At 41.4% G+C, this 24187-nt stretch overlaps 1 protein-coding gene across 2 annotated transcripts; it reads right to left on the minus strand.

Annotated features, from left to right (window-relative positions):
• Window positions 1–1339: 1339 nt before the first annotated feature.
• clstn3 (calsyntenin 3) lies at window positions 1340–23935 on the minus strand. Of its 2 annotated transcripts, none has more exons than XM_051406021.1 (19): window positions 23624–23935; window positions 22643–22709; window positions 19803–19925; window positions 17954–18164; window positions 17564–17772; window positions 16254–16403; window positions 15499–15684; window positions 15115–15402; window positions 14406–14518; window positions 12346–12505; window positions 11445–11492; window positions 11145–11293; window positions 10056–10204; window positions 7206–7432; window positions 6829–6990; window positions 5598–5743; window positions 5198–5333; window positions 3484–3668; window positions 1340–3397 (listed from the first exon to the last, which is right to left on the minus strand). In XM_051406021.1, exons 2-19 carry the CDS (start codon window positions 22707–22709, stop codon window positions 3248–3250), a joined length of 2859 nt encoding a protein of 952 aa, XP_051261981.1. In that variant the 5' UTR covers window positions 23624–23935; the 3' UTR covers window positions 1340–3247. The 2 variants fall into 2 exon arrangements, with proteins under 2 accessions (XP_051261981.1, XP_051261980.1); XM_051406020.1 differs by having other exon boundaries at window positions 11433–11492; window positions 23624–23934.
• Between the last annotated feature and the right edge of the window lie 252 nt (window positions 23936–24187).

Below are 24187 nucleotides of genomic sequence, written 5' to 3' on the forward strand. Positions count from 1 at the left end.
CGTGGTAATGTCACAGAATCAGACCAAAGCAGCAAGACTGAGCAGAGCCTCTGAGACTGAAGGAGGCCAGTTTGACGACAGGAAACACTCCACATCACTGTCCTTCAGGGAATACAGCACCGAGGTGGATTTCATCAGAAATCTCTGTAAACCACAGAGAGCTGAGGCAGTGCAAGGTGCCAGTGATGTGAGAAGCCAAACCTGGCAAGAAAACCACCTCGTTAGGCCTGCTGTATTCTCTGTTGTCAAACTGGCCTCCATCAGTTTCGGAGGATGTATTCAGTCTCGCTGCTTTGGTCTGATTCTGTGAGATCATTCCCCATTTGACAGACAGACAAACAGGTATTTGTTTATTTATTGAAGTATTACCTCATGTATTCATTTCAGGATTTATTTCACAGGCATATTAATGAATCACTTTAGTATTTACTTGACTTAATAATGTATAAAGATTTAATGTAAAATCAAAACTTTCAGACATCTTTCAGACTTCTATATTTATTATACGTACGGTGGTGGAACATACTAAATACAGTTACTCAAGTACTTTACTTCATTACAATATTAAGGTACTTTAGTATTTTTCTTTTAATATTATACCTTATAATTCGTCTACCTTATAGGCTTTATATTATTAGTAATGTTACATAAACACGTTATAAAATATGATGGTTTAAATGAAAATGCTCCCAATAGTATAAAAAAAGCTTTGAAAAGCTCCGACATTATAATGCTTCCTACGTATGCATCAAGTATAGAACCTATAACCTTTTACTTTAGATACTTTAAGTATATACTGTTGCCAATACTATAACATTTGTGAATGTATTACTTTTACTTGTAAAGGAGTATTTTTATAGTAACTACTGTAATAATACTTTATATACTACTTCCATCACTGATTATATATTGTAATATTGGATTATTGTCATTAAGGTTGCATTGTGTGTAAGCAGCATGTTATTGTTGAAGCTGGTGGAGGTGGAGTTTGTTTTAACTACTGTTTAATCTAAAATAGTGCTTTATAAATATAAATGTAGTCGAGTAAAAAGTGCAATATTTCCTACTTAAATGTAAGCAGATGTATAAACTAATACTTAAGTAAAGTACCTATATTATACTTAAGTAAAAAACGTGAGTAAGTGTACAGTTACATTACCACACTGTATGTGTTATGTTGTATAACTTGTCTATGAAACTGGTTATAGGCTTAATTATATGAAAACACGTTTCTTCTAAGTTATATTTTATCTATAACCTCACCTTTTAAAATATAGTTTTACAATATTACAGCTTTATTTCAATGAGAACACTGCTAACAAGAAAGCTCTCTCGTGGAGACGTCATATAGTGTTTTTATTATGAATTTTGTAATGTTTTCTGACAGTTCTCAATAACAATTAGTCAGCATAATCCATGTCATCATTGTATCAATAATTACAGGTAATGTTCCAATAGTAACATAGTAATAATATAAGTTATTAATCAATGCAATGTTTATTCCTTCTTAACATTACACTCAAAAACGACAGGCTTTTATTTACTGACAGGTTTAGCACTGCACATTGATAGGCTACACAGACAGACAGCAAGAGACACAGAGGGAGAGGTGAAGGGAAGAGGCGGGGGAGGCAGGGGGGAGGGGGAAGGTGAGGAGAAGCACACAGTTGTACATTCATTGAACCAAAGATATCGGATGGAGTGAAATATAAAAGAAGAAAAAAAGAAAATTTTAGTTTTGAAATGTGAAAAATTTACCTGGAAGCGTGAAAGATAAAATGAGTGAGACGTATCACAACAATGTGCCCTCCTTTTTCTGTGAGTCAGATATTGACAAGTTCTTAAATTACAACAATATTACACACAAATTAAGAGACACTCATCAAGCCAGGGATTATCATCCTTATCACTACTACTATTATTATTATTATTATTATTATACTGTTATCTGATGCTGTAAAGGTGATTACTCAAATGGATTTTAAAAAAAAGAGATTGCAGAAAAAGAGTGGCTGCAATAATAATAGTAATAACAATAATATCATAATATTCATCATCGTATGTACAGAAAATTCATTACAATCAATACAATCAAAACTGCCCAAGCTGAGCTGACATTCTGGAAACAGCAGGGGTAGCATTATGGAGTGTGAATGTGTGTGTGTGTGTGTGTGTGTGTGTGTGTGTGTGTTTGTGTGTGACGTCTTGCAGTTATTGTAAGAGCAGTGTGCAGTGAGTGGAACAGTGCAGTGAGAGTCATTTTGAGACATTCCAGCGGTCACTGTGAGAAGGGGTCAGAGGTCAGGTTTACTGTAGATGGTGATGCTTTGTCACTTAATGGCACAAGCTGAAACTTTGCAAAGACTCCAATCTGAACCAGAAACCACAGAGACGTTATATCATCAGAGTATTGCACGAGTACCGACTTGTGTAAAGGATGAGGTGTATGGTTGATAGTCCTCAGATCTTCTCATCTTATCATCAGCCCCACATAAAATATAGTCAAGAGCTGAAGCACTAAAGTAGTCACATTACCAAAAGAAAAATACCTGCAAGCTTAGTAGTTTTATTTTTATTTTTTATGGGTAAAGTGTGAGAGTGACCTTAATGTCTGACTCCACTGTCTTCACTCTGCGGTTAAAGGTGGTCGAGGAATGTGTGCAGAGAGGATGCAAAGAGGGAGGGAAGGAGCTTGTGCACAGACTTCTTGAGTCAGTCTAATAAGGGAGTGCAGAGACATGTCGGGATCAAGGCTTTGTGTCTTTGCCTACAGATCTTTTCAAGGCCTGCGTGTCTTGCGGATTTTTTCCAGTTTTCTTTTTGTAAAGATTTCATTCTGTGTTCAATAACAAAAGATAGAATACAATCTTTTTTTCTTTTTTTTTTTAAACAAAAAACAAAACGCAGTCTCATTCAACCAGTATTACACTATACATTAGACTTGTGATTTAGAACTGGTGCACCACATACAATTTTGGTGGGGTTTGCTCAGGCGGTTAAATTACATTAACTGTATACATTGTGCCATTGAACATTTAGGTGGAGAAGAACTGCCCGTTGTTGGCTATAGGTCACATATGGCGTTGAGTGTCAAAGAGTATTACAGTGACTGTGTTGTGCGTAGTGTTTGTAAGCATACATTCCTTATACTAGTGGTGTCAGCAGTCGTTGATATTAAAAGTGTTGGCGTGTGTGACTGGTGGTCCGGTTTGTGGTTTCCATGAGAACTGGTGCGGAGACACGTGGCTCAGTAGCGACGGGCGTTGCCGTCTCTCCCCTCCTTCTTGATGATGATTCGCTGGTCGTCGCTGGCGTCGTCAGGTGACTCCGCTACCTCCTCATCCTCTTCCACCTCTCCCTCTGTGTCCGCGGAGATGCCCATACGAGACTCATAGGACTGAGGGAGAGAGCGATGTGCAGATGAAGTGTGGTCACTTATTACCATCACATCATTAAAACATCAATAACTTATCAGGTTTTTACCTCCATAGGGTTGACGATGATGGTGAGGGCAGAGTCGTCCCATTGGCTGCTACCCTCCTTAGCCCCGCCCCTAGCACCTTCACCGCGGCGATGGATGGAGCGAATTCGGAACACACCGAGGATCACCATGACAACCAGGAAACCCACACACACCATTATGATGACTGTGGCTGCTCCTGGCACCACTAAAAAAAAAAAAAAAAACACAGTGATGATTATGTGTAATAAAATAAGAATAATAAAGGAAGTTTGGTGTTATTCTATATTATTCTTATTGTTAACGAATCCCATTAAAAGAACAAAGCCAACAATTAGCCTACTAACAAGTACTGTCTGTGTAGCCAAATGTCTAAGCCTGATGTAGCTTCTCTGTGCCATAGAGCGCCATTATTGTCCAACAACCATTAAAAACACGAGTGAGGCGCACCCAATTACTGAATGCCTATGAGTTAATTAGAAGCTGTGCAGAAAAATGTTCCCCACTGTGGATATCAAAGCATGAAAAAAAGCTCAAACTATTATCCAAACATTATCCAACCTAACTATCTCTTTAAAGGCAAATTTAAAATCTGACATTTGCTGCAGTGTGCACAACTCTGCGGGCAACATGATTCAATTTGAATAATCCTATCATCTGTGTAGCTGTAGTTATTGCACAAATTAAACACCAGAGGTACGGCAGACTATCACACTTTTATTAGTTGCCCCATCGTGTACACTGTTCTTTACACTGGCTCTGCATGTTCAATCAGGCACCTGCCCATGTCGGAGTTTTGCCGCAGCCCTTTATCACCAGTAGGTCTCTGGGATCTTTTGATTAATGTTTGTTGGTTGTTCCCTACCCAAAGCATAAAGCTAAAGAAGACTATGCTTTTGAGGCTGCGGTTCCCAAACTTTGAAATATTCTCCCTTTGGACTTAAAGGGGCCCTGTGGAGTTATGTTTACATTCAGTATTACTCACCAAAACTCTGTGTGTAGTATCCTTGAAGTTTAGTTGAGTTTGCTTTCTCATAAAACATTTGCCAAGCTATCCTTTAAGTATTTTAATCCCAGAAATGTTTACATCCGTGTTTACTAGCTTGCAGTTGTCTCCTTTACTGCCTCATATCTTGGCCTGTTACCGTCATCTCTTAATCAGTGTGTGACACCGTTGGTAGGACTGTGTGCGCACTTGCACGAGATAAACAAAACAGGGACCCACTTATAGAACAGATTCACTACTAAAGGTCTAAAACTTCACAGGGAACCTTTCAGACCTGTGAACATTTTTAAAAAGCTGCCCAAACACAGGACTGTCCTTTCTTGAGTCTTTTTTCTTATATTATTTTTATTTCCTGGACTTTTTCTGCCTTTAATGGATAGTGACAGCTAAATATAGACAGGAAAAGGGGGAGAGAGATGGGATGACACGCAGCAAAGAGCTACAGGCTGGAGTCAAACTCAGGCTGCTGCGTAAGGACTCAGCCTTAGTACATGGGACAGGAAACAAGGTGGGAGACATGCAACAAAGATCTCCATCTGGTAAACTGTGGATGCTGCGACCACGTGTCACATACCACAACCATAAGGCTACCAGGGCTCTCCTTATCCATCACTCTTATATTGTGACTGTTTTATATCTTCTTGTTGATTTTTATTGTGGGATTGTTAAGATGCTGTATAATAACTGTTATTTAGAAAACTACAGGACAGGAAAACCTGATGAAATGTCACCTGAGTTACGGTGAGGATTGGGCAGGGTGTGTCCACTCAGCTCTCCAGCGTGGTGGGATGGATGGAGAAACTGCTGCTGGGAGGCCAGCAGGTGGGACGGGTGGTACAGACTGTCCAGAGAGTGGAGGAAGTTCACCTGAAGGCGGGAGGAGAGAAGCAGAGAAGAAGAAAGGATGACCTCGCTGGCTATGTGGCTTAACTGTGTTGGTGCCTCGCAACATGCTGCAGTTCTCTCGGCTCTTTTCACAACAACTAATTAAAAATTTGAAACTCCAATTTCTAGCTTTTACACATATACTGTTCCCAAAGGTCAGGGCTGACCTTTCATGCTCATATCTAAAGGATATGTCTGTTTTCATGTCACACCACGAGGTGTTATGTGAACGATGTTTCTTCTCACCTCCAGAGTCAACTCATTGCTCGTATATCTGCCATTCATCTCAGAGCAGGACAGGCGGAACCGCCTCTCAAAGCGGGCTGAGCCTTTGGCTAGTCGGTAGCGGACTGAGCGAAGGACGTCCTCGTACACAGAGATGGATTCGGCACCTGGAAGGAGCGAAGAAATAAAAGAGGACGGGAGAAAAAAAGGAGACAGGGAGTCAATAACTGCAGACAGGGGGAGGAGAGAAAAGGAGTCTGTAGCTACTTATTGACAGCTGGGGGTGGCTGTATGGGATGGATGACTTTACACTTTTAGGTCATTGGGAATCTGTTATATTGAAGAGCTGAATGTAAAAGTTTTAAAGGCCCTGAAAAATGTTCAGTGTTTTACTGTGAGATATCAGTCAACATACCATTTTCTGCCAAAGTTTATATAGTTTGGAATATTTCAAATGAGACATTGTATTTTGTGTTGTTATTTTGTGCTTTTCTTGTTTTTAACTGGGCAGGACTTGTTGGGACAAGTTGATGTCACATATTTTGTGCACCGATCAGTATTTAGCAATATTTGATTCAAAACATGATGACAGCTGTTTGCTGCTGTCTGTTAATAATTTCTGATAAAAACACACCCACACAATCTTGATGAAGCATGTTAGCTGATTTTTGACTGTTTAACTCGTAAAAAAACAAAAAAAAAACAGCCAACAATGTGCTAATAATAACTATTTAAGGTTATAGAGAATCACAAACAGACAATAAACAGACTATTTAAAGTTCCAGTGTGTAACATTTAGGAAGATCTATTGGCAGAAATAAAATATAAAATTCATAGATATGTATTTTAGTATTTAATCACCTGAAAATAAAAACTGTTGTATTTTCGTTAACTTAAAATTAGCCTTTTTTATCTACAGAGGGAGCGGGTCCTCTTCCACAGAGGCCACCATGTCGAACCACCATGTTTCTACAGTACGGACAAACCAAATACTGGCTCCAGATAGGGCGTTTTGTGTTGTGCCACCGTAGTTTCTCCTACACACTTGGAAGGATTAGCTGTATTCAAACCGTTGCAATCTGCAACTTTACCACTAGATGCCACTAAATCCTTCACACTGGTGCTTTAATTTCAGATTTATAGACATGTTTTGTGTCTGGATATTTTTTAATGATTATTATGCTATCCTAGTTAAAAAAAACAAGACAATTTTCTATGACAGTTTTAAGATGAGTGTCTTTATGCACAGTACCTGTGATGGCAATATAAGCGGTGGTATTGATGATTTCCAGCCCCCTCTCTCGCACAACATCCATGTCTACCAGAAGCTCCTCCCTCTCAGGGTTTAGCTCCTCCCCTAGCGGTTGGACCTCACAGCCATCCAAAGTGTGGGCCACGGCATCGGACATCAGAGCTAAGAGGCGGTGGAAAGGTGACAGATGACAACATCATTTAAATCGTCATAATAAATTTGAGAAACAAAGGAGGCAAACCACAAATGCTCGTCTCAACTCACTTACATATACAGATGTATAGACAAGTGACTGAGGACTATGGGCTAAACAAACATGAGAAATCTTTCAAATCTCCCCATAAATAAGGCATGGGGTTACTTAATCTGGGACTCACCTCCGCCCTCCATCCCCTGTGCAGCCGTGTTGACAGCATGGGACAAGGAACAGACAATTCGAAGCTCAGGGAAAAGGGGGACACCACGGGGACCTTCAAACTCAGGAGCAGGACGAGCCAGATGAGGGCCGACCCCAGAGAGGGAGATCTGAGGGGCGTCAGGCTGGAGAACCACCAGGTATCCTTCCAGCTGCTTGAGGGACAGGCAGCTCTCCTCGTTGAAACATCTGGCAGGGAGGAAGGAAGTGTGTGTTGTCAGAAAGAGAAAGATAGATAAAAGGAGATGTGAAAGCTGCCATTGGTTAGTTTACTCAGCAGTCTGCGGTGTATGTTGAAGCAACCTTTTTGCCACGATAGCAATGTGGCTTTGTTGGTTGGTCCAGACGAAAATATCTCTGCAAATCACTGGACATTCATGATGCCTAGACAATAAATCCTACTGACTCTGCCGATCCCCATCCTCTAGCGCCACACCGAGGCTGACATTATTGTTTTGTTTACTGAAATATCTCTCTATCGGGTGGATAGCAGTGAGATTAGGTTCAGACATTATAGAGTGCTGCAAGGATGATGTATTTTTGTAGGCCAACCCGAACATTAACAGTGGCCTCGTTCCCTAGACAGAAAACAGTTTATAACACTTACATGTTTTGTTCAGCAAGATAATCTCCCCAAATGAACACCACTTTTATGAGCTTTGAAGCGTAAATGCAATCACCATTAGTAAAAAGCGAAAGCTAAACTACACTATGGTTAGTTGTCTCATTAAGCTTATTTCAGGCATGTAATCAAAAACCCATTGACGGGGCAACCAGAGGAGCAAACATCCTAACTAATTTCTCAAAGATGAGGAGTGGTAAACTCAACTCTTTCTAACACCCCCGGATTTTAATTTTCTCGTCACATTTGTTGTGTTCAGCTGGGACTGACACAGACTGACTCACTTGAGGCAATTTATCACACTTTTCCCAGCTCCCTCTGGAGCCACAAAAAGGCTTTTACAACCCTTTTTCACGTGATAATCCCCAAGACCAGTAACCAGACCGATGATATGTTAGCATTGTTGGCGTGCAAACATTTTCCACGTGTTAAACTAAGATGGTCATCATCATCGTCATCGCTATGCTGATGTTAGCGTTTAACTCCAAGCATCACTAGCATGGCTGCAGACTCTGCCCTCAAATTAGCAGCACTGTGGCTGAGTGATGTTGAAAAAGCTGGCATGATGAACAAGTACAAAAAGCTCTAAATCCAGTGTTTTCTCAATCTAGTTCCCTAATTTCACTGTGACTGTGTAGTCCGTAGTGACACTTAAAATAGCGAATGTCAAACCACAGTAGTTCTGCCATTGCAAATTTAATTTCCCTGCCAGAAAAGGGAGAGCAAATCAGATTGATGACAGGCTGCTTACATATATTTATTTATCTGCACTATAATTCAGCATCATATTTGAAGGGGGGATTAAGCAAAGTGTGTGTGTGTTTGTGTCTGTGTGTGTGTTACATTTCCACTATCAGAGTGAGCAGCTGCTTCTATCGGCCTCTCCAGAAGGGCCTGCTGTTCAGCCATCTGGGTAACTCCTGGCCTAAAATCAGTCTAATCTTCACACACGCAATAAAACAAGCTGGAGAAAAAAAAAAAAACTCTAGAACACTTGAGCAGAAACCAAGGAAAAAAAATCTGTCCGTGACCTTGAATCATTGGGAACAGTCCGTGGAAGAAGAAAAAAAACAAACCTCCAGCACCGACTTGTGGCCTGGTAATCAGTTTAATCTTATAAACATGCAACAAAAACAACAGTCCCAGAAGGCAGTAATAAGAATATCTGCACAGGCTGAGAGGTTGATGAGATATGATCTGTCGGCAGGCGGCTAGTTTAAGTATAAATACACAATATACCACACAGTATATGCACTGGACTGTACTTCCCAAGGTGAATTAATAATTTATCCACTAAAATTGACTGCTAAAGCCAAAGAGCCAGTTCACAGTTGTTAAGCATGGTTGAGCACTGACCCGGAAACAGCATTTGTGTGCTTTTTTATTTTCACAGTCAGGTGATTCAGTGTGACGCCCACTGAACCAGGGATTCTTGTGCTGTCAGTGTGTCTGGCAACATTAAGGATATAGAAAGGAAACCATCTTGGCAGTAAGAAAATAAGTGAGTAAAATGATGAGGGACAAACAGGAATGACTCTTCTTATTTCACTGGGCGAGACGTAAAAAGGGGAACAACTGAAACTGTTGCTTGTTGTTAATCCTTCAACAACCTCAGTTACTATAAAACAAGGCAGATTGAATTTTGCACCTGTAGTCAAAGCAAAAGTAACTTGAACTAAGCGATAAGATATTCCTTGTTATCTCTTGCTTTGACATACTCTGTATATAATCATCACTTCACTAAGAAACTCCAGTTCTTATCACAGCTGAGGCAAGGTCCATGTTTGGTGAGTTAAATGTCAAAGGAGTAAGCAGCAGCAGAGTCCAGAGAGTGACACTTGATTAGCCTGCTACAGACTGACTCAGATACCCTGTAAACTGTACCTTATGTATCATTTGCGATGTCCAGAGATTTCCAGTGTGATCATTTATATTTGTGGTGTCACTTCACTTCCTCATATTCTGTTGATTCAGTTAGTTTCTTGTGTCAATCAAAGGACATTTGACCACAGTTAGTTACCTAAGTGGTCTGTGAATATTTGGACATGCTCTTTGCTGCAGTTGCATTACATTCACTCTACTGTCAGTATCAGTATCTCTGCCTCTTCTATAAGTGATTTTTATCTGCATGGTTGTTGACACACAACTGTAAAAAAGCCCTTATCCATATATGTAAGTGTGTTTTTGTACCTGAGTGAGGTGGTTAGTTTGAGGGGTCGGACTCCAGGGGTGGCGAAGCGTAGAGAGTTTCTGTAGGTGACCTGCTGCACTGCACGGTTAAAGCTTTCAATGTCGTCTCCCTCCAGCACTAACACGGACTGGCTGGGGTTCACATGAACCTGCAAGGTCAGAGGAGAGACTTTTTTACATACTCCCATTTACATAAGAAGACATCATGTTACCGAGGCTCAAGACAACATTGGACAATTCACAGTTTCTTGCAAATCCATCCTTTAGAAATAAAAAAACTACTTTGGAAACTCAATAGCAAAGAAATAATAGTATTACCTTTTGGCCCTTTTTACACAGAGTTTTAATACACACTCTGAGTAATCACATAAAACAAAAATGTAAAAAGTATAAACACACCGAACCACCACTAGAGGAGGTTAGAAACACAATTTGTGTTTGCAATTAAAGGACAGGCCCACAATTGTTCAGGTTGCTGTAATAATTCCTCCTGTTCAGACTTGACAAATAGTGAGACTATTGTTTAAACTCCTTAACATAATGCAATAGAACAACAAACAAAAACAAAAAAACACCACAAACTTGTAGCTAATCAGCAAGTGATGATGCATTTCCTGTTATGATTAAAATTTAGATTTTAATTTACTGAGGTTTTTCTTAACATGGTGTTGATTGGTTTCGGATTTCTAGGTTGGGCACTTAAAGCCAGAGAGGGTTAAATGAGGTGTTAGATCTGAGCTCAGTGGCTTATTTCTAAAAAATAAACACATTTTTTGAGAACGAAATGAATTTTTGCGAAATGAGGGATGTAGTAAATCTAATAAAAGACTGATTATTTACCCTTGTAAATGTATTCATCTCCTAAAAGCCAACACAGTAAATGTTATTCTAGAAAGATAATGGTAATATTGTTTTCAACATGGCTGAAGACCTCTGGTGAATAAAGCATGTTGTACTGAAGAAGAGTAGTGTAACACATTTTAATTAGACAAACTTTTGAACAGGGTTCATTACAGATCTCAAAAGGAACTCTTTTAACATCCTCTCTCTCTGTATAACGTGGCAGTCTTTTGTTCTCTGAGGCATTACCTTCATACCAGAGCCCAGAGTCTCCAGGTCTCCGAAGTCCAGACCCTCCCTGCAGGCGTACAGACACTCAACCACACTGTGAGGCTCCACGCTCCCGGGGCGCACCGTCACCCCCGACAACAGGCCATGGTAACCACCTACATACTTCACTAAAGACCGCAAGACAGTCCAGTATGAACACCACATTTATATTCAAATGAGCACATAAATAATACACCAACAATGACACAGCAAAATAAACAGACTGCACACCCAGACTGCACAACACTGTGAAAACAGGGAGGTCACCTGAGTCTTTACCCTCTGGGATTGTGTTGTTTAGTATCTCCTTTTGCTTCTCTTCGGGCTCTGCAGCGAAAACAAGTAAGGGGCAAAGAGGAATAGAAAAAGAGAAAACAATAAGGCACACAGAGAAAGATACTTAACTGTAGTAAGGTATGAAAATAAAGTGAGAGGAAGACTGAAGGCGCCAGAAACTGACAGGAAGAACGAAAATAAAAAAATAACACGAGCAGGCACGAGTGAGAAACTGCAAGCAAGAAAACTGTAGACGATATTCAAAAATGCACCAACTCCTCATTATCTTGCAGCAGCTGTTGCCAAGCAGGCAGCAGAGAGACTTTCACTGTGTTTGAGAGTGTAAGACGGTGAATGTGTGTGTGTGTGTGTGTGTGTGTGTGTGTGTGTGTGTGTGTGTGTGTGTGTGTGTGTTTCACTGCTAATTGGCAGCCAGAGTTTCCCAATTTAACCAGCGGTTCGGGTGTAAGTGGCTGATAGCTGTCTGGGCCTCATGTTGTTATGCTGCCCTGAATAATTGATAAGTCAGTTATATTATTAGCCCCCAAAGACAAAATGCATCAACCAAATGATAACTGAGTGGAATGAGGAAGTGAAAATGGGAAAATGTCCCAGCCGATTGTCTTAAGATGCCTTATGAGGGTTCGCGAGTCGCAGGTGCTTATGCCAGAAATGGCAGCCCGCTATCTTTGGTGCCGTGTGATTTAAATGACATTTCAGTGACGGAGGAAGCAAACTACACAATTGCTGCACATAGCATTTATGCAAAAAATAGAGAGAGAGAGCGAGAGAAAAACAGGATTGCTCACTCTCTGCTTGCATTCATTTCTGTCAAAATCCATCATTAAACTGGAATAAAATATGTAAGTGGTGGATTCTCTGAGCATAAATTACGGCGTTATACCCCAGCAGGCGCCAATGAACATCCTCTGGCGGGGGGCAGGGTTGGGGATGGCTCCGTTGTCGTGGATGAGGGCGGGGTCGAAGGTCACACCATCGACATACAGGGTGACTGACGGGAACTGGACACTGAGTGAAAGATGATGCCACTCGCTGTCACACACCTGTCGGACGGAGATAACATGGAGTCAACGTGAGCTGAAACAAAAGGTGGATCATCTTGCAAGGGGGTGAAGGTCTGAACATGCACTGGTTTGTGGATATCAGAGGTGGAAGAAGTATTCAGATCTTTTACTTAATGTAACAGATGCTGATTGTAACCCCTCGCCTCACCCAAGCGTGTTGAACAAGAAACGCAAAAAGGACCTATCTGGAGCCAGTGTTTGGCTTGTTTGTTCTTGGTTACTGTAGAAACATGGCGGTTTAACATGGCGGCCTCCATAGACGAGGACCCACTCCCTCTGTAGATAAAAACGGCTCATTCTAAGGTAACAAAAACACAGCGATTCTTATTGTCAAGTGATTAGACAATAAAATACACCTATGAATATTATATTCAATTTCTGCCAATATATCCTCATAAATGTTTTTTTTTTTTCTATGAAGCAGTTTGTAAAAGTACCAATACAGCAATGTAAAAATAATCTGCTACAAGTAAAGATCCTGCATTCATAATCCTACTTAAACAACAAAAGTACATAAGTATTATCTGTACCCTGAAATATTATTATAGATTATTCCAAAGGATCGCAAGATAAATCTGAGGGGTTGTGAGAAAATTAATGCAGCAGGAAGGAAGAAAAAATAAAGCTCTGTTATACTAATGGTTTCGCTTTATGGATGTTTCTTTGTGAATTATTGGATGATTTTATCTCTTTGGGTCTCGAACAGTTATTTAAGATTTAAGAAGTCATCTGTGACAACGTGACAAGACACTTGACACTTGTAAGAGGAGACATCCAAAAAGGTTAAAAGCCACTGGTTTAATTTTAAACAATGTGTTTGAGTTGATAAACTCTTTTATATGTGTGTGTTGAATTCTTATGTAAAATATGAAAAGTAACATGTAACTGTAGCTGTCAGATAAACTTAGTGGAGTAAAAACTGTAATAATTTCCTCTGAAATGCAGTGAAGTATATCAAATCATCATATCATAAAATGGAAATATTCAAGTAAAACACAAGTAATTGTACTGAAGTAAATGTACTTAGTTACATTCCTCCATCTCAAGAAATTCCTGTACACAGTGGTCTGCTCTTTCTCTACAGAGAGGGCAACGACGGAAGGAATACAAATAAGAATGAAGGGAATTATAAAGACAGAGGGGCAGGAAAGAAAGACCAGGGTAATAAGATATCGTGGTTCAGACAGAGGGATTTGACAAATCTTCTCTGTATCAGCTCAGCATCCTTTAATCCATGCTGCTTCAATCTGTCTGGGACCAGTGGCTTCAGTCAAAACAACCCCCCTTCTGCCCCCCCACACTAAACCACACATGCTTCAGGTGTGTCACTTTGCTGCATGGAACCATTTTACGTATTTTTATGTATTCTGCACCGCTGCATGCATGCATCACTGTTAACCTTTACATGCATGTTTTGAATGATAAATATATATAATGTGAACAGCTGAGATCTGATATTTTACCACTTGTACCACATTTTGTTTTCTGTTGTCCTTCTTACTGGGAACTTATTTCTTATTATAAATTATAGTTAGTATATAGTTATAGTTAGAGTTATACTGAGTTGGCTGTTTACATAGAGACATTTAAAGTAGCCAGTTACTTTGAGAAAGCGTGGAGATGAGAAAAAAGCCCTTAATCAGGATAAACTTTGGGCTTGTAGCAGTTCTTTTCATGTGAATTTTTGCCACATAATCATTTGAAAGTACATAAAAGTACTTATAATGATGCAATTGGTGCTCTTAGTTTCTTCTTTTGTTTTGCGTATTCGGGGAAGATGTTGCATTCTCTCCATTTTAATTCAATTTCAAGGTATAAATACAAAAGAAACAAGTGCAAGTGAGAACATCAAAGCTAAGAGTTGCAGTTCCCCCAGTACCTGCTCCAGTTTCCATAAGAACTTGACGGGCCGTGCGGCTGAGACGTCGGGCCAGTAGAAGAGAGAGAGGCGGCAGCCGTGGACAGAGAGGGAATAGTGGGAGAAGGAGTCATCTGTACAGGAACAGAAAATAATTGGTGGGTCAGTGTAGTCTTGTCAAGCTGTCTCAATGTTATCAGGAATTTCTTCAGAGAATAATCACAGGAAGGAATAAAAAAAAGTGCAAAGTGTTTATTTTAGATTTTAATCTTTGTTTTATCTTTCTCACTTGTGAATTTTATTGCGGTTTTTACCGAGGGAAGGTTTGCTGAACGTGCTGCTTTTTTGAACTGCAGCCCAGTTGAAAGTATTCACATGAAACACACAAAATATTCTGCCTGGCACAATTACAGTGCTTTACTGTTCTTCTGCTGTCCACTTGGCTGCTCATGTGGAGCAGCTGGGTTTAAAGTGTCTCTCTCAAGAGCACCTTGATAGTAGTTGTTGGAGCTATAAACAGTTTAACTTTTTTTTCTTTCCCCCTGCAGTTCTGGGGATTTGAGTGCTTAACCTTCTGGGGGGTTAGTTGTCTGATGAGTGAATGAAGTTTCCCTTACCAAAATAGCACACTACATTCTCCACACATTTGAAAACACTTCCTTCTACATACTTCCATACTTCCACATCCTTTTAAATGCTTTGAAAATCATCATTAAATGATATAACACACCGTTCCTGACAGTGCTGCACACAATGGTCTCTTCCTCCTTGCGATTTCCTCTGGTCTGAGTGGTCGACGGCTGGATGTTGGCACCACCTCTGCGCATCCACAGCTGTAGGGTGAAGTGGTCGCCCGATAATGCCGTGACGACAGAATCCGGCACGACGGCGACGTGGTTGGATCCGTTGAAGGAGAAGACCAGAGATGAATCAGAAGAGGGGAGAGTGGGCAGAGCTGAGGTCCAGTTGGCAGCAGGAGAAGGAGGTGGGAGGAGGTCTACCTCACCCCTGACAGCACCTGATGAAGGAAAGAAAGAGAGGATATTAATAAAAAATAAAAAAAAGGATCCTGCCCTCTGAATATTCACGTTTTTATCTGTAAACCAGAACTCACCACACAGTCGTCGCACAGATCTGTCAGAGTAGCTGTCTCTATCGCAGCCCTTCCCAATGTGGCCAGTCTGGAGCTCTACGGTGGCCTGGATGTTCCACACAGTCTCTTCACAGGTCTCCAGATGCAGGCTGGGGAACAGGGGGATGCTACCTGACCCAGGTGTGTACTCCACACGCTTGGTCCATCCTGAAAAAAAGGTAACATGACATGCCAATCACAGCCCGTGTAAAAACGTAGGAGGTAAAAGTAAAAAGATTTAAAAAAATTTTAAAAAAAAATACTCAAGTACAGATAACAGTAAAAAGTATTTGTACTTAGTTACTTCCCACTTTTATCCTACTGTTAAAATGTGAGATTGTTTTGATATTGGTCTGCACTTCTAAAATTAAAATAATAATCCACAAACCAGAATGTCTGCCAGTAAACTCTGCCTGCTCCTCCTGTAGAGGAATCTAATGTCAGGGAAAGTGTAGAAGTAGTATGTATGATTCTATAAATAAATTGTCACAGTTTAATTAATTGCCTTCCCTTGATATTATTTAGCGTCAGCACTACCTCTTTAAAACTCAGCTCTTGATATAAACATGCAAATGTGATTCATCCGAGCGGCAGCCCACGCACTTTCCAACTAAACTGATACTTTCAACCAAAAAAAGCGGCAGATAAAACGACTAAAACACATCTCTGAAGCCTCACGAGAGTTCTCCGAGGAAGATAATCAGGACAGAAAGAGAGTGAACTGTGACATTGTTTACCGATCCAGCCGGGTTTGCAGGACGGCTTGACCGTGATGACAACCTGGGCGTCAGCCTGAGCGCGGTTCTTTCCACAGTCGAAAGCGGTCACCCAGAAGGTGTGAACACGCTGACGCTTCGAATCCAACGGCTCTGTGTTCTTAATGTTACCTAGGAGACGAAGAGAGACAAAGAAGGAAAGGATGAGAAATAATGAAACAAAGAATAAAAGGGAAACAGAAATAGAAAGGGGTTAGTCATCAACAACAAGCTTTGGTAATTGAAAGCCCGGCACGAATGAACACTCATTGATAAAGCGTCTAACACTGCACATTAACAAAGCCCTTATCCCGCTCAGCGCACTACATTCAGGAGCAGAAAGAGGAAGAGCAAAAAAAACAGAGGAGGATAAATTGCGCAGAACAAAATGAAAACTGAAGGGTTTTTCCTGTTTTTAAGAGATAAAAGGTAACAGCGAGTAACAGTGATAGGCTGACAGTGCTCAGCACGCCAGCTGTCAAACAATAGGTAAGACAGAAGATGCTGTGACATGGCGAGAGGAGAGACAGAGGGATGAAAGAGATAGTGGGAGCAACAGAAAAGACAAAGTAAGGAAAAAAGAAAATAGACAATGACAAGCCCACAGCATCTGAACAAGGTTGGAACAAAAGGTCTCTGTGCTGCTGTACCAGTCTGACCCAAAAAAAAAAGAAAGGAGCTGCTCATCCTCCGCAAAACCCACGACGTCCACCACGATACTGCAGAGTCATACTAAAACAGGGTCCTCCTCAGCTGCTGTGTCACATTTGAATTGATCTCCCACCACCAGCCAGCCAGTCAGTCAATGGATACAAAAATGACAAAGAGGAATTTAGGGAATCTACAAGCAGCCAGGAAACAGCAAAAAAAGCATGCCGTATTAAACCAAACAGCTGCTGCAGTGTTTATGCAGAGACAGAACAATAGTCCGCCCACACAAAACCTATTTTGACATCTTTTAGTTTCACCTGTGAGAGGAATTAAGTACCTGCAATTCGCTCTGTCGCTATGTAGACATCAATATCTCAGCAGCGCCTGGTGTGTGTGTGTGTGTTTTATCATGTATTGAGGACATCCGGTGTTTAGGAGTTGAATGCTGAACTGAATATTGAATTTAGTGATTCTATTTGCAACCGAGGCCACACAGAGCAGATAGAGCAGGCAGCATAAAAGGAAAATAATATGGTGACTGGTGGGGATATTGTATTTCTGTAGCAGAGGAAGACAAATATTAATAGGTCTGCGAGTCCATCACCCGCTGATTTACTGCTACAAGATAAAACACATCTCACCGTCGTTGTCAATAGCGAAGGGCACATTGGGAGTGATGATGTCATAGAAGCAAATCTGGCTGTACTGCGGGGAGCAGTCGGCGTCCAGAGCCTCCACACGCACGATTCGGTCAAACAGACGCCCTTCTGGGACTGAAGCCTCGTAGCGACGCTCAACGAACACGGGGGAGAACTCATTGACGTCGTTTACACGAACATGCACAGTGGCCCTGAGGGAAGGAGGAGTGGGAAGCAAAAACACAAACAGAGAGAGATGGATCATTGTAACAACAGGAAGCATAAAATGGCTGTATGGTCTTTATAGTGCACAGCCAGAGAGCCTCAGAAAGAGACTGTAATTACTTTTAAAAACATTAAATATCTGCTGAACTGGGAGGAGAGTTCACTAACTTGTGGGATTTCTTGCTGTTGACTCCATCAGGTCCCTCTCCGCAGTCGTAGGCCTGGATGGTGAAGCTGTGCTCCCGCTGGCTCTCACAGTCCAGAGGCTCCTTGGACCGGACCAGACCCTCTCCAGTGGAGCGGTCCAGAACCACCGCCTCGAACTGGACTGAACCTGAACCCGAGGGGCCATTATGAACCCTGAAACCACAGATTTCACCTGGGAGAAGGGAGGCAGACGGTGTGAAATTATAGACACTATGAATCCAAGTTTACTGATATATCCTGTATCTGTTTATTTTCATCATTCTCTGACTCGAAGAAAGTCATTTATTCTTTTATTTTCCTTTGAATTAATTATTGTAGCTCTTACAAAATGTTGCTCTTAACAAATAAACAAGATTATACAATCCCTGATTTACCCTCTTTGTATTGGCTTCCAGTTGATTTGTGAATTGATTTTTTTAGGTTTTACTCATTACTTTAAAAGCACTCTGGCTCCAGCATACATTTGTGAGTTTTGTGCCCAAACATACCTGCACTCAACCTTAGATCCTGCCACAAAACTCTCTGTCTAGACTCAATAACTAAAGGAAATTGTGTATTTCCTGTCAGCACCCACAAACTTTGGCACAGCCTTTCAAGTTATTCCTTTAGATCCATACTGTATTAAGTAGTCTTTCTGTGCCCTGTCACGTCTTTTTATTGTCCCAATCATTTGTGGACCAGTGTGTCGGGATTTAGTGGCATCTAGTTGCAGAATACAACTAACTGAACACCACTCGCGTCTGTATTTGTGCATTTTTATTTTGTATTTGTCCGCTCTGGGCTACTGTAGAAACAGCAGCTGTAGATAAAAACAGCTCATTCTAAGCAAACGAATAAACAACAATTCCTATATTAGGTGATTATACACTAATGGAAACATACCTATTAATATTATATTAAATTTCTGCTAATAGATCCTCCTAAATATTACAAACTGGACCTATAAAATATTTTTCCTGTTTTTCTTTGTGAAGCAGTTTATAATATTTATTTGAAAAGTGCATTACACTTCATAATAATAATAAACATTTATCATTGCATCTATAATTATTGAACTAATTGTGCCAATTTATCCAAGTAGATATAAGGTCATATAATCCTTTTCAGGACATCAGAAGAGTGCAGATAGATATCTGGAGGATTTCTTTAAGTGGCAATTTATCTTAAACAAGCAATCATTATGAGTAGAATGAAATAGACAACAGCTGAGACTCAAAATAAAACCCTCAGTACAGTAGCAGCTGATCTTCCCTGGCAGACATAAGTTGAAGGTAGGCAAGGTTCTTGCTCAAACAGCTAATTTTCTCTTCCTTCTTGACACAGGCCCTGTAAATTTCAGGGCACGCTCGAGTAATTCTAGTTGATCTATTATAATTTGACTGAAGATGGTTATTTCCAGGAGTACAAATACAATAACCTTATTTCACCGGGCTGCAGAGACAGAGCGCTGCCGACTTCTCCTCAGATGAAGGGTTGAATTACACTATGATGGTCTAAAAATAGCGGACTCTGTGACTGAATACATTGCCTTTAATATTTAGACCGCCTATTGGGAAATATGGTTGGAAATGCCAGCACTCTGATAGCTCCAAAATCAGTGACATGTTTACTATTAGAGCCAGAGAAAGGCCTAGTGAGATAATTTTCAATTTGGCTGGGCGAGCACTTGATTTGACCTATTTTTCACTGTAGCCAGTTCTGTGAATGTCGGAGCAAATTCGGGAAATAGTACAAATATTTTTGAGCATTTTTTTTTTGACAGCTCTCTCATCCTATATTCTTCCATGCTGTTTGGTGCTGTTGGAGTTACCGGCGTAGTGTAGTGGAGCATCTTTGTCCAGGGCAAAGAGAGGGGGATTGAGCAGCACGGTGTTGTCGTTCTCCATGACAATCCCCTGGTACTCTGTCTCGATCCATGGCTTGTGCTTATTGGCTGAACGGCACAGAGAAGAGGAGAGACCGAAAAGGCTTAGGGTTAAATGGAGCAATTAGAAGGAACCAACGTGTCTATTTTTAACACTCCATTATGGGTGAAGACATGGTGAGAGTGCGCATGAGTGGAAAAATACACAATGTATGCGCGTGTGTGTGTGTGTGTGACCACAAAGAAACAGTTTAATCACATTCGCACCCTCACAGATTCCCCCTCTTTCCTCATTTCTCCATAAAGACCTCCTTCGCTGGTTCATGTCTAGTGCCACTCTGCATACCTCCCTGGTTGGCAGTGTAATTAAAGCCAGTCAGATTTCACCTTATCACACACACAGAGGTATATTGCTCATATCAATCAGGCAAACTGACCTGCCACAGGCAGCTGCACAATAATGCACTACAAAAACAGCCGAGTCAAAATCAAATGCCTGAGGTTTACTGTGAATTTAACCTTTAATTGCGAATTAATTATTCATCCCTGTGCTGAATGTTCTCTGTTGAATGATCAAAGGCCAAGTTAATGAGGCAGAAGGATGACGATTTTACACTCCAGCAAAGAGCAAAAACAAAAGCCAGAGCGCCTCCCCTCTGTTGTCCTCAATCTCTTAACGCTGAAGCTCCAGAGTTTGAAATCAGACGGAGGCACAAGACTTGTGTTAAGCAATTGCTTTGTTGTCTACACAGTGAATTTTCCAGAAAATCTGACTGGAACAAATTCTGCTGTCTTGTCTGTGAGAAGAGAGTCAACAGAGCGAAATGCTGCTGGTTCTGAATCTGATCAAACTTATCTCTCTTCAAAGACAGAGCCATTTGAAATGTTACGATTATAGAACCAGTAAGAAACAATACTTTTTTAGATACCGTCGCTTTAGATAGCTTCTTGTACAGCTACTCAAGGGCTGTATTTAAGTACAATTTGGAGGTACTTTACAAGTCCATTTCCATTGTGTGCTACTTTATATCTCTACTTCATCACATTTCAGAGGGGAATATTTATTAGATTTCACAATCCAATAAAGGAATTATGTAATATACCACTCTAAGAGAGGACTTTCTGCTGCCTAATGAGTGCTAGCTGAAGCTAACAGGGTGTTAAGTTGCTATCTAAGTAAAATGTTGCTGATAATAATGAATACATAACTTCAAATGGGGTATTTTTTACATTGAGGTGTGGCTACTTTCAGAGGCAAAACAATTAGACGATTGATCAAGATTGTTGACAGAAAAAGTATGTGCGACTATGTTGATGATTGAGTCATTGTTAATAATAGAAATTTTTAAAGCAAAAATAACCATAATTGTGTCTCTTCTGTGAGTACTTTGCTCTTACATGATAATGAAGGGAAATTATCTGGGGTTTTTTACTGTTGGTTGTACAAAATAAGCAATTTGAGGACATTAACTGGACTCTAACCCCATCATTCACTGTTATCCAACTTTTTTATACGTCAAATGATTAATTGAGAATTGAAAATAATCGGCAGTAGCGACAGTTATTGTTAGTTTTGGCCCTAGCTGACATTTCAATGCCTCTTTGATCACTGATTTTCTTTAACAAAATACATTTTTAATTCAGCAACAAGAACTTAACCTGAATAAAATAATCCTGATTTGAATAAGTAAAGAGGTCAAATCTGACGGAGATTTTCAGAAATTTGGGTCTGTACCAAAACAGTACATTGGTTTGAAACCCAGCCCCAATCAAAGACATTCATCGTCTCCTCTCAAGGTCCAGCCTGACACCGTCTCCTCCTCCTCTATTCCCACAGTCCTCTGCCATGTCCCCTTTTTGGTCATTTATCTCCCACCCCCCGTCCCCTCGGCTGATCTCCCCCCTCCCTCCCTCCCTCCTCTGCTCTGCTATATAGCATTAATCTGAGCATCAGGCCTGTGGATTACATCCGGGATTACAGATTGAGAGGCATCCCATTCCATCTCTGTCTGTCTCTCCTGGCACTCCTCCTCTCTCTGTCACTCTATCCCCACAACACTCACCCACCCCTCGTCGTCTGTCTCGCTCTCTCACACACACACACACATATATATATATACACACACTCTGGTATATCAGACTTTTTCCTTTTTCCCTCGTGTCACCTGATCTCACGTACCACCTCTCTCCCCACCACCTCCTCCTCCTCCCTCCTTATCAGCCTGCGTCTTTTCGGCCACGTCCTCTCCTGTCACAGCTCCTTTTCCTCTCCCCCCCCCGTCTCTCTCTCTGTGTTTCTCTGACACTCCATCTCTCCTTCAATCTCCTCGTCTTCCCTGCATCACTCTCCTCTACCTCCTTCTCTGACATTCTCCCTCCACGCTGTCTGTTTCATTCGCCTTCCCCTAAGCATGATAATCATTGGAACAATGATGTTGAATCAGAGTCACGGTTATCAGGGATGATAAATCTGCTATAGAGGAGGAAACAGATTTATCATCTTCTCAGAGTCACAGCACAGGCACATGCACACTGGGTCACGAACACGAAACACAACACGTATAAATATGAATGTAGTCTCAAATGCACTGTTTACGTAATGAGGAAACTGACGCTATGATTGGTGATTACACGTATGAGGGATAGCAATAAAGTCATCAGGAGCATTTCAGGGCTGAACAGCCATGGCCCTGCCCAAGCACCTTGACAGGTCTTTGTGCACCCATGGCAATCTAAACCTTCATCTCAACACTTCACAATAACAGTCAAAAGGATGAGGAACTGACCTTTGTTGCCATTGGCAACCGAAGTCAAGCAAAGGAGGAAGAAGGAGAGAAAATTCATTCTGTCCATCTGAGGGAGGAAAGGAAAGGAAAAGGTAGAGGGGGCAAGGGGGTGGGGAAGGGTGTGGTGGGGGTGGGGGGATAGAGTACATGCATCAACAACTGATCAGAACTGGAAGAGACAGGTACAAGACAGAGAGAGAGACAGAAACAGATCAGGCCTATCAAATGGTGCACAGAGGGTTGTTGTTTTTTTTATGTTGCTCTTTTGTCAACTCATGTGCCATGTATGTAACCTCTGGAGGCACTGGACAGGCCCTACATGATGAACTTTGAATCAGCATTAATAAACCAATAATCCATAATTGTTTCACCATAACGCTGCCTTGTGGCGCTCCTCAAAATCAGACTGACTTGCAGTTGCAGAAGCTGGAAATACCTGGAACATGCACGTACCTGGTTGTGAGTGTGTCACTAAAATGGGCTTTTTGCATGTGGTTTGTGTGGGTGTTTGCCCCATGTTTTAATTGTGGTTCGTTAGGTGTTAAAAAAATGCAGCTGCTGTCTTGTGGCAGTGGCCACAACTGAAAAACGAGTCCTTGGAGGGGTTGGGGCGGGCGATTTTTTCCAGCTCTCACTGACATAACAGGACTCTACGTTTTTTCCAATGCTGCAGTCCAACATACACATAAAACACACTGTAGAAGAACATAGCAAAAAGAGGACATATATGTATATAAAACAGGAGAGTCAATCTGTGCACAGGTTGGTCAGGCTCACACACACACACACACACACATCCCAGAGCAGAGAAACATGCTATGCGACAGTAATCAGCCGATTTTTACATTACAGGCTGCTATTGACACACATTGCTTGGGCTCCATGGCCGCCTATAGGCATGTTGAAGAGCTTAAGGAGAGGACATGTCGCAGAAATGAAGGTTAGCTGAAGCAGAAAAAAAACAGCCGATTTTGACGTTACCGTGGCGAGTGCGGTGATGCTCCTGGTTGGTACCCAGCCTCTACGCTCGCAGCATCCGCCTCTCACGCCCCTGCCGCTCGGCTCGGCGATCCAAACCCCCGCAGGCTGAAAACAAACCCCCCCCTCAGGTAGAGAGAGAGAGAGGACACACGGGTGCTCTCGCAGGCAGCAGCTCGAGAAATGACAGGGGGTATAATATGTCAGTCTGACGTTAGACTCGGTGAGGAGATGAGGAAAGATTGGTAAGAGACCGATGGATGTCCTTGTTTTTTCGGCTCTACGGAGGAGAGAGAGAGAGAGAGAGAGAGAGGGGAAGAAAAAAAACGGTGGGAATGTTACGCTGGCATCCCCTCCCTCTCGGCGTTTCTTAACCCGCCCACACTGCGTCCTTCTCCCTCTCCCTCCCTCTATCTCTCTCTCTCTCCGGCCCACACCAGCTCTGTACCAGACTGCTGCTCTAGCTGTTTTTTTTTTTTTACTGCACATTGAGAGTGACTCAGACCTTAACACACAGCAATTCATCTCAGCACGTTTCAACCCTGGACCTGCACGATGAGTGACACT

Source organism: Dicentrarchus labrax, unplaced genomic scaffold (assembly GCF_905237075.1).
Source record: "Dicentrarchus labrax unplaced genomic scaffold, dlabrax2021, whole genome shotgun sequence".
Lineage (NCBI taxonomy): Eukaryota > Metazoa > Chordata > Actinopteri > Moronidae > Dicentrarchus > Dicentrarchus labrax.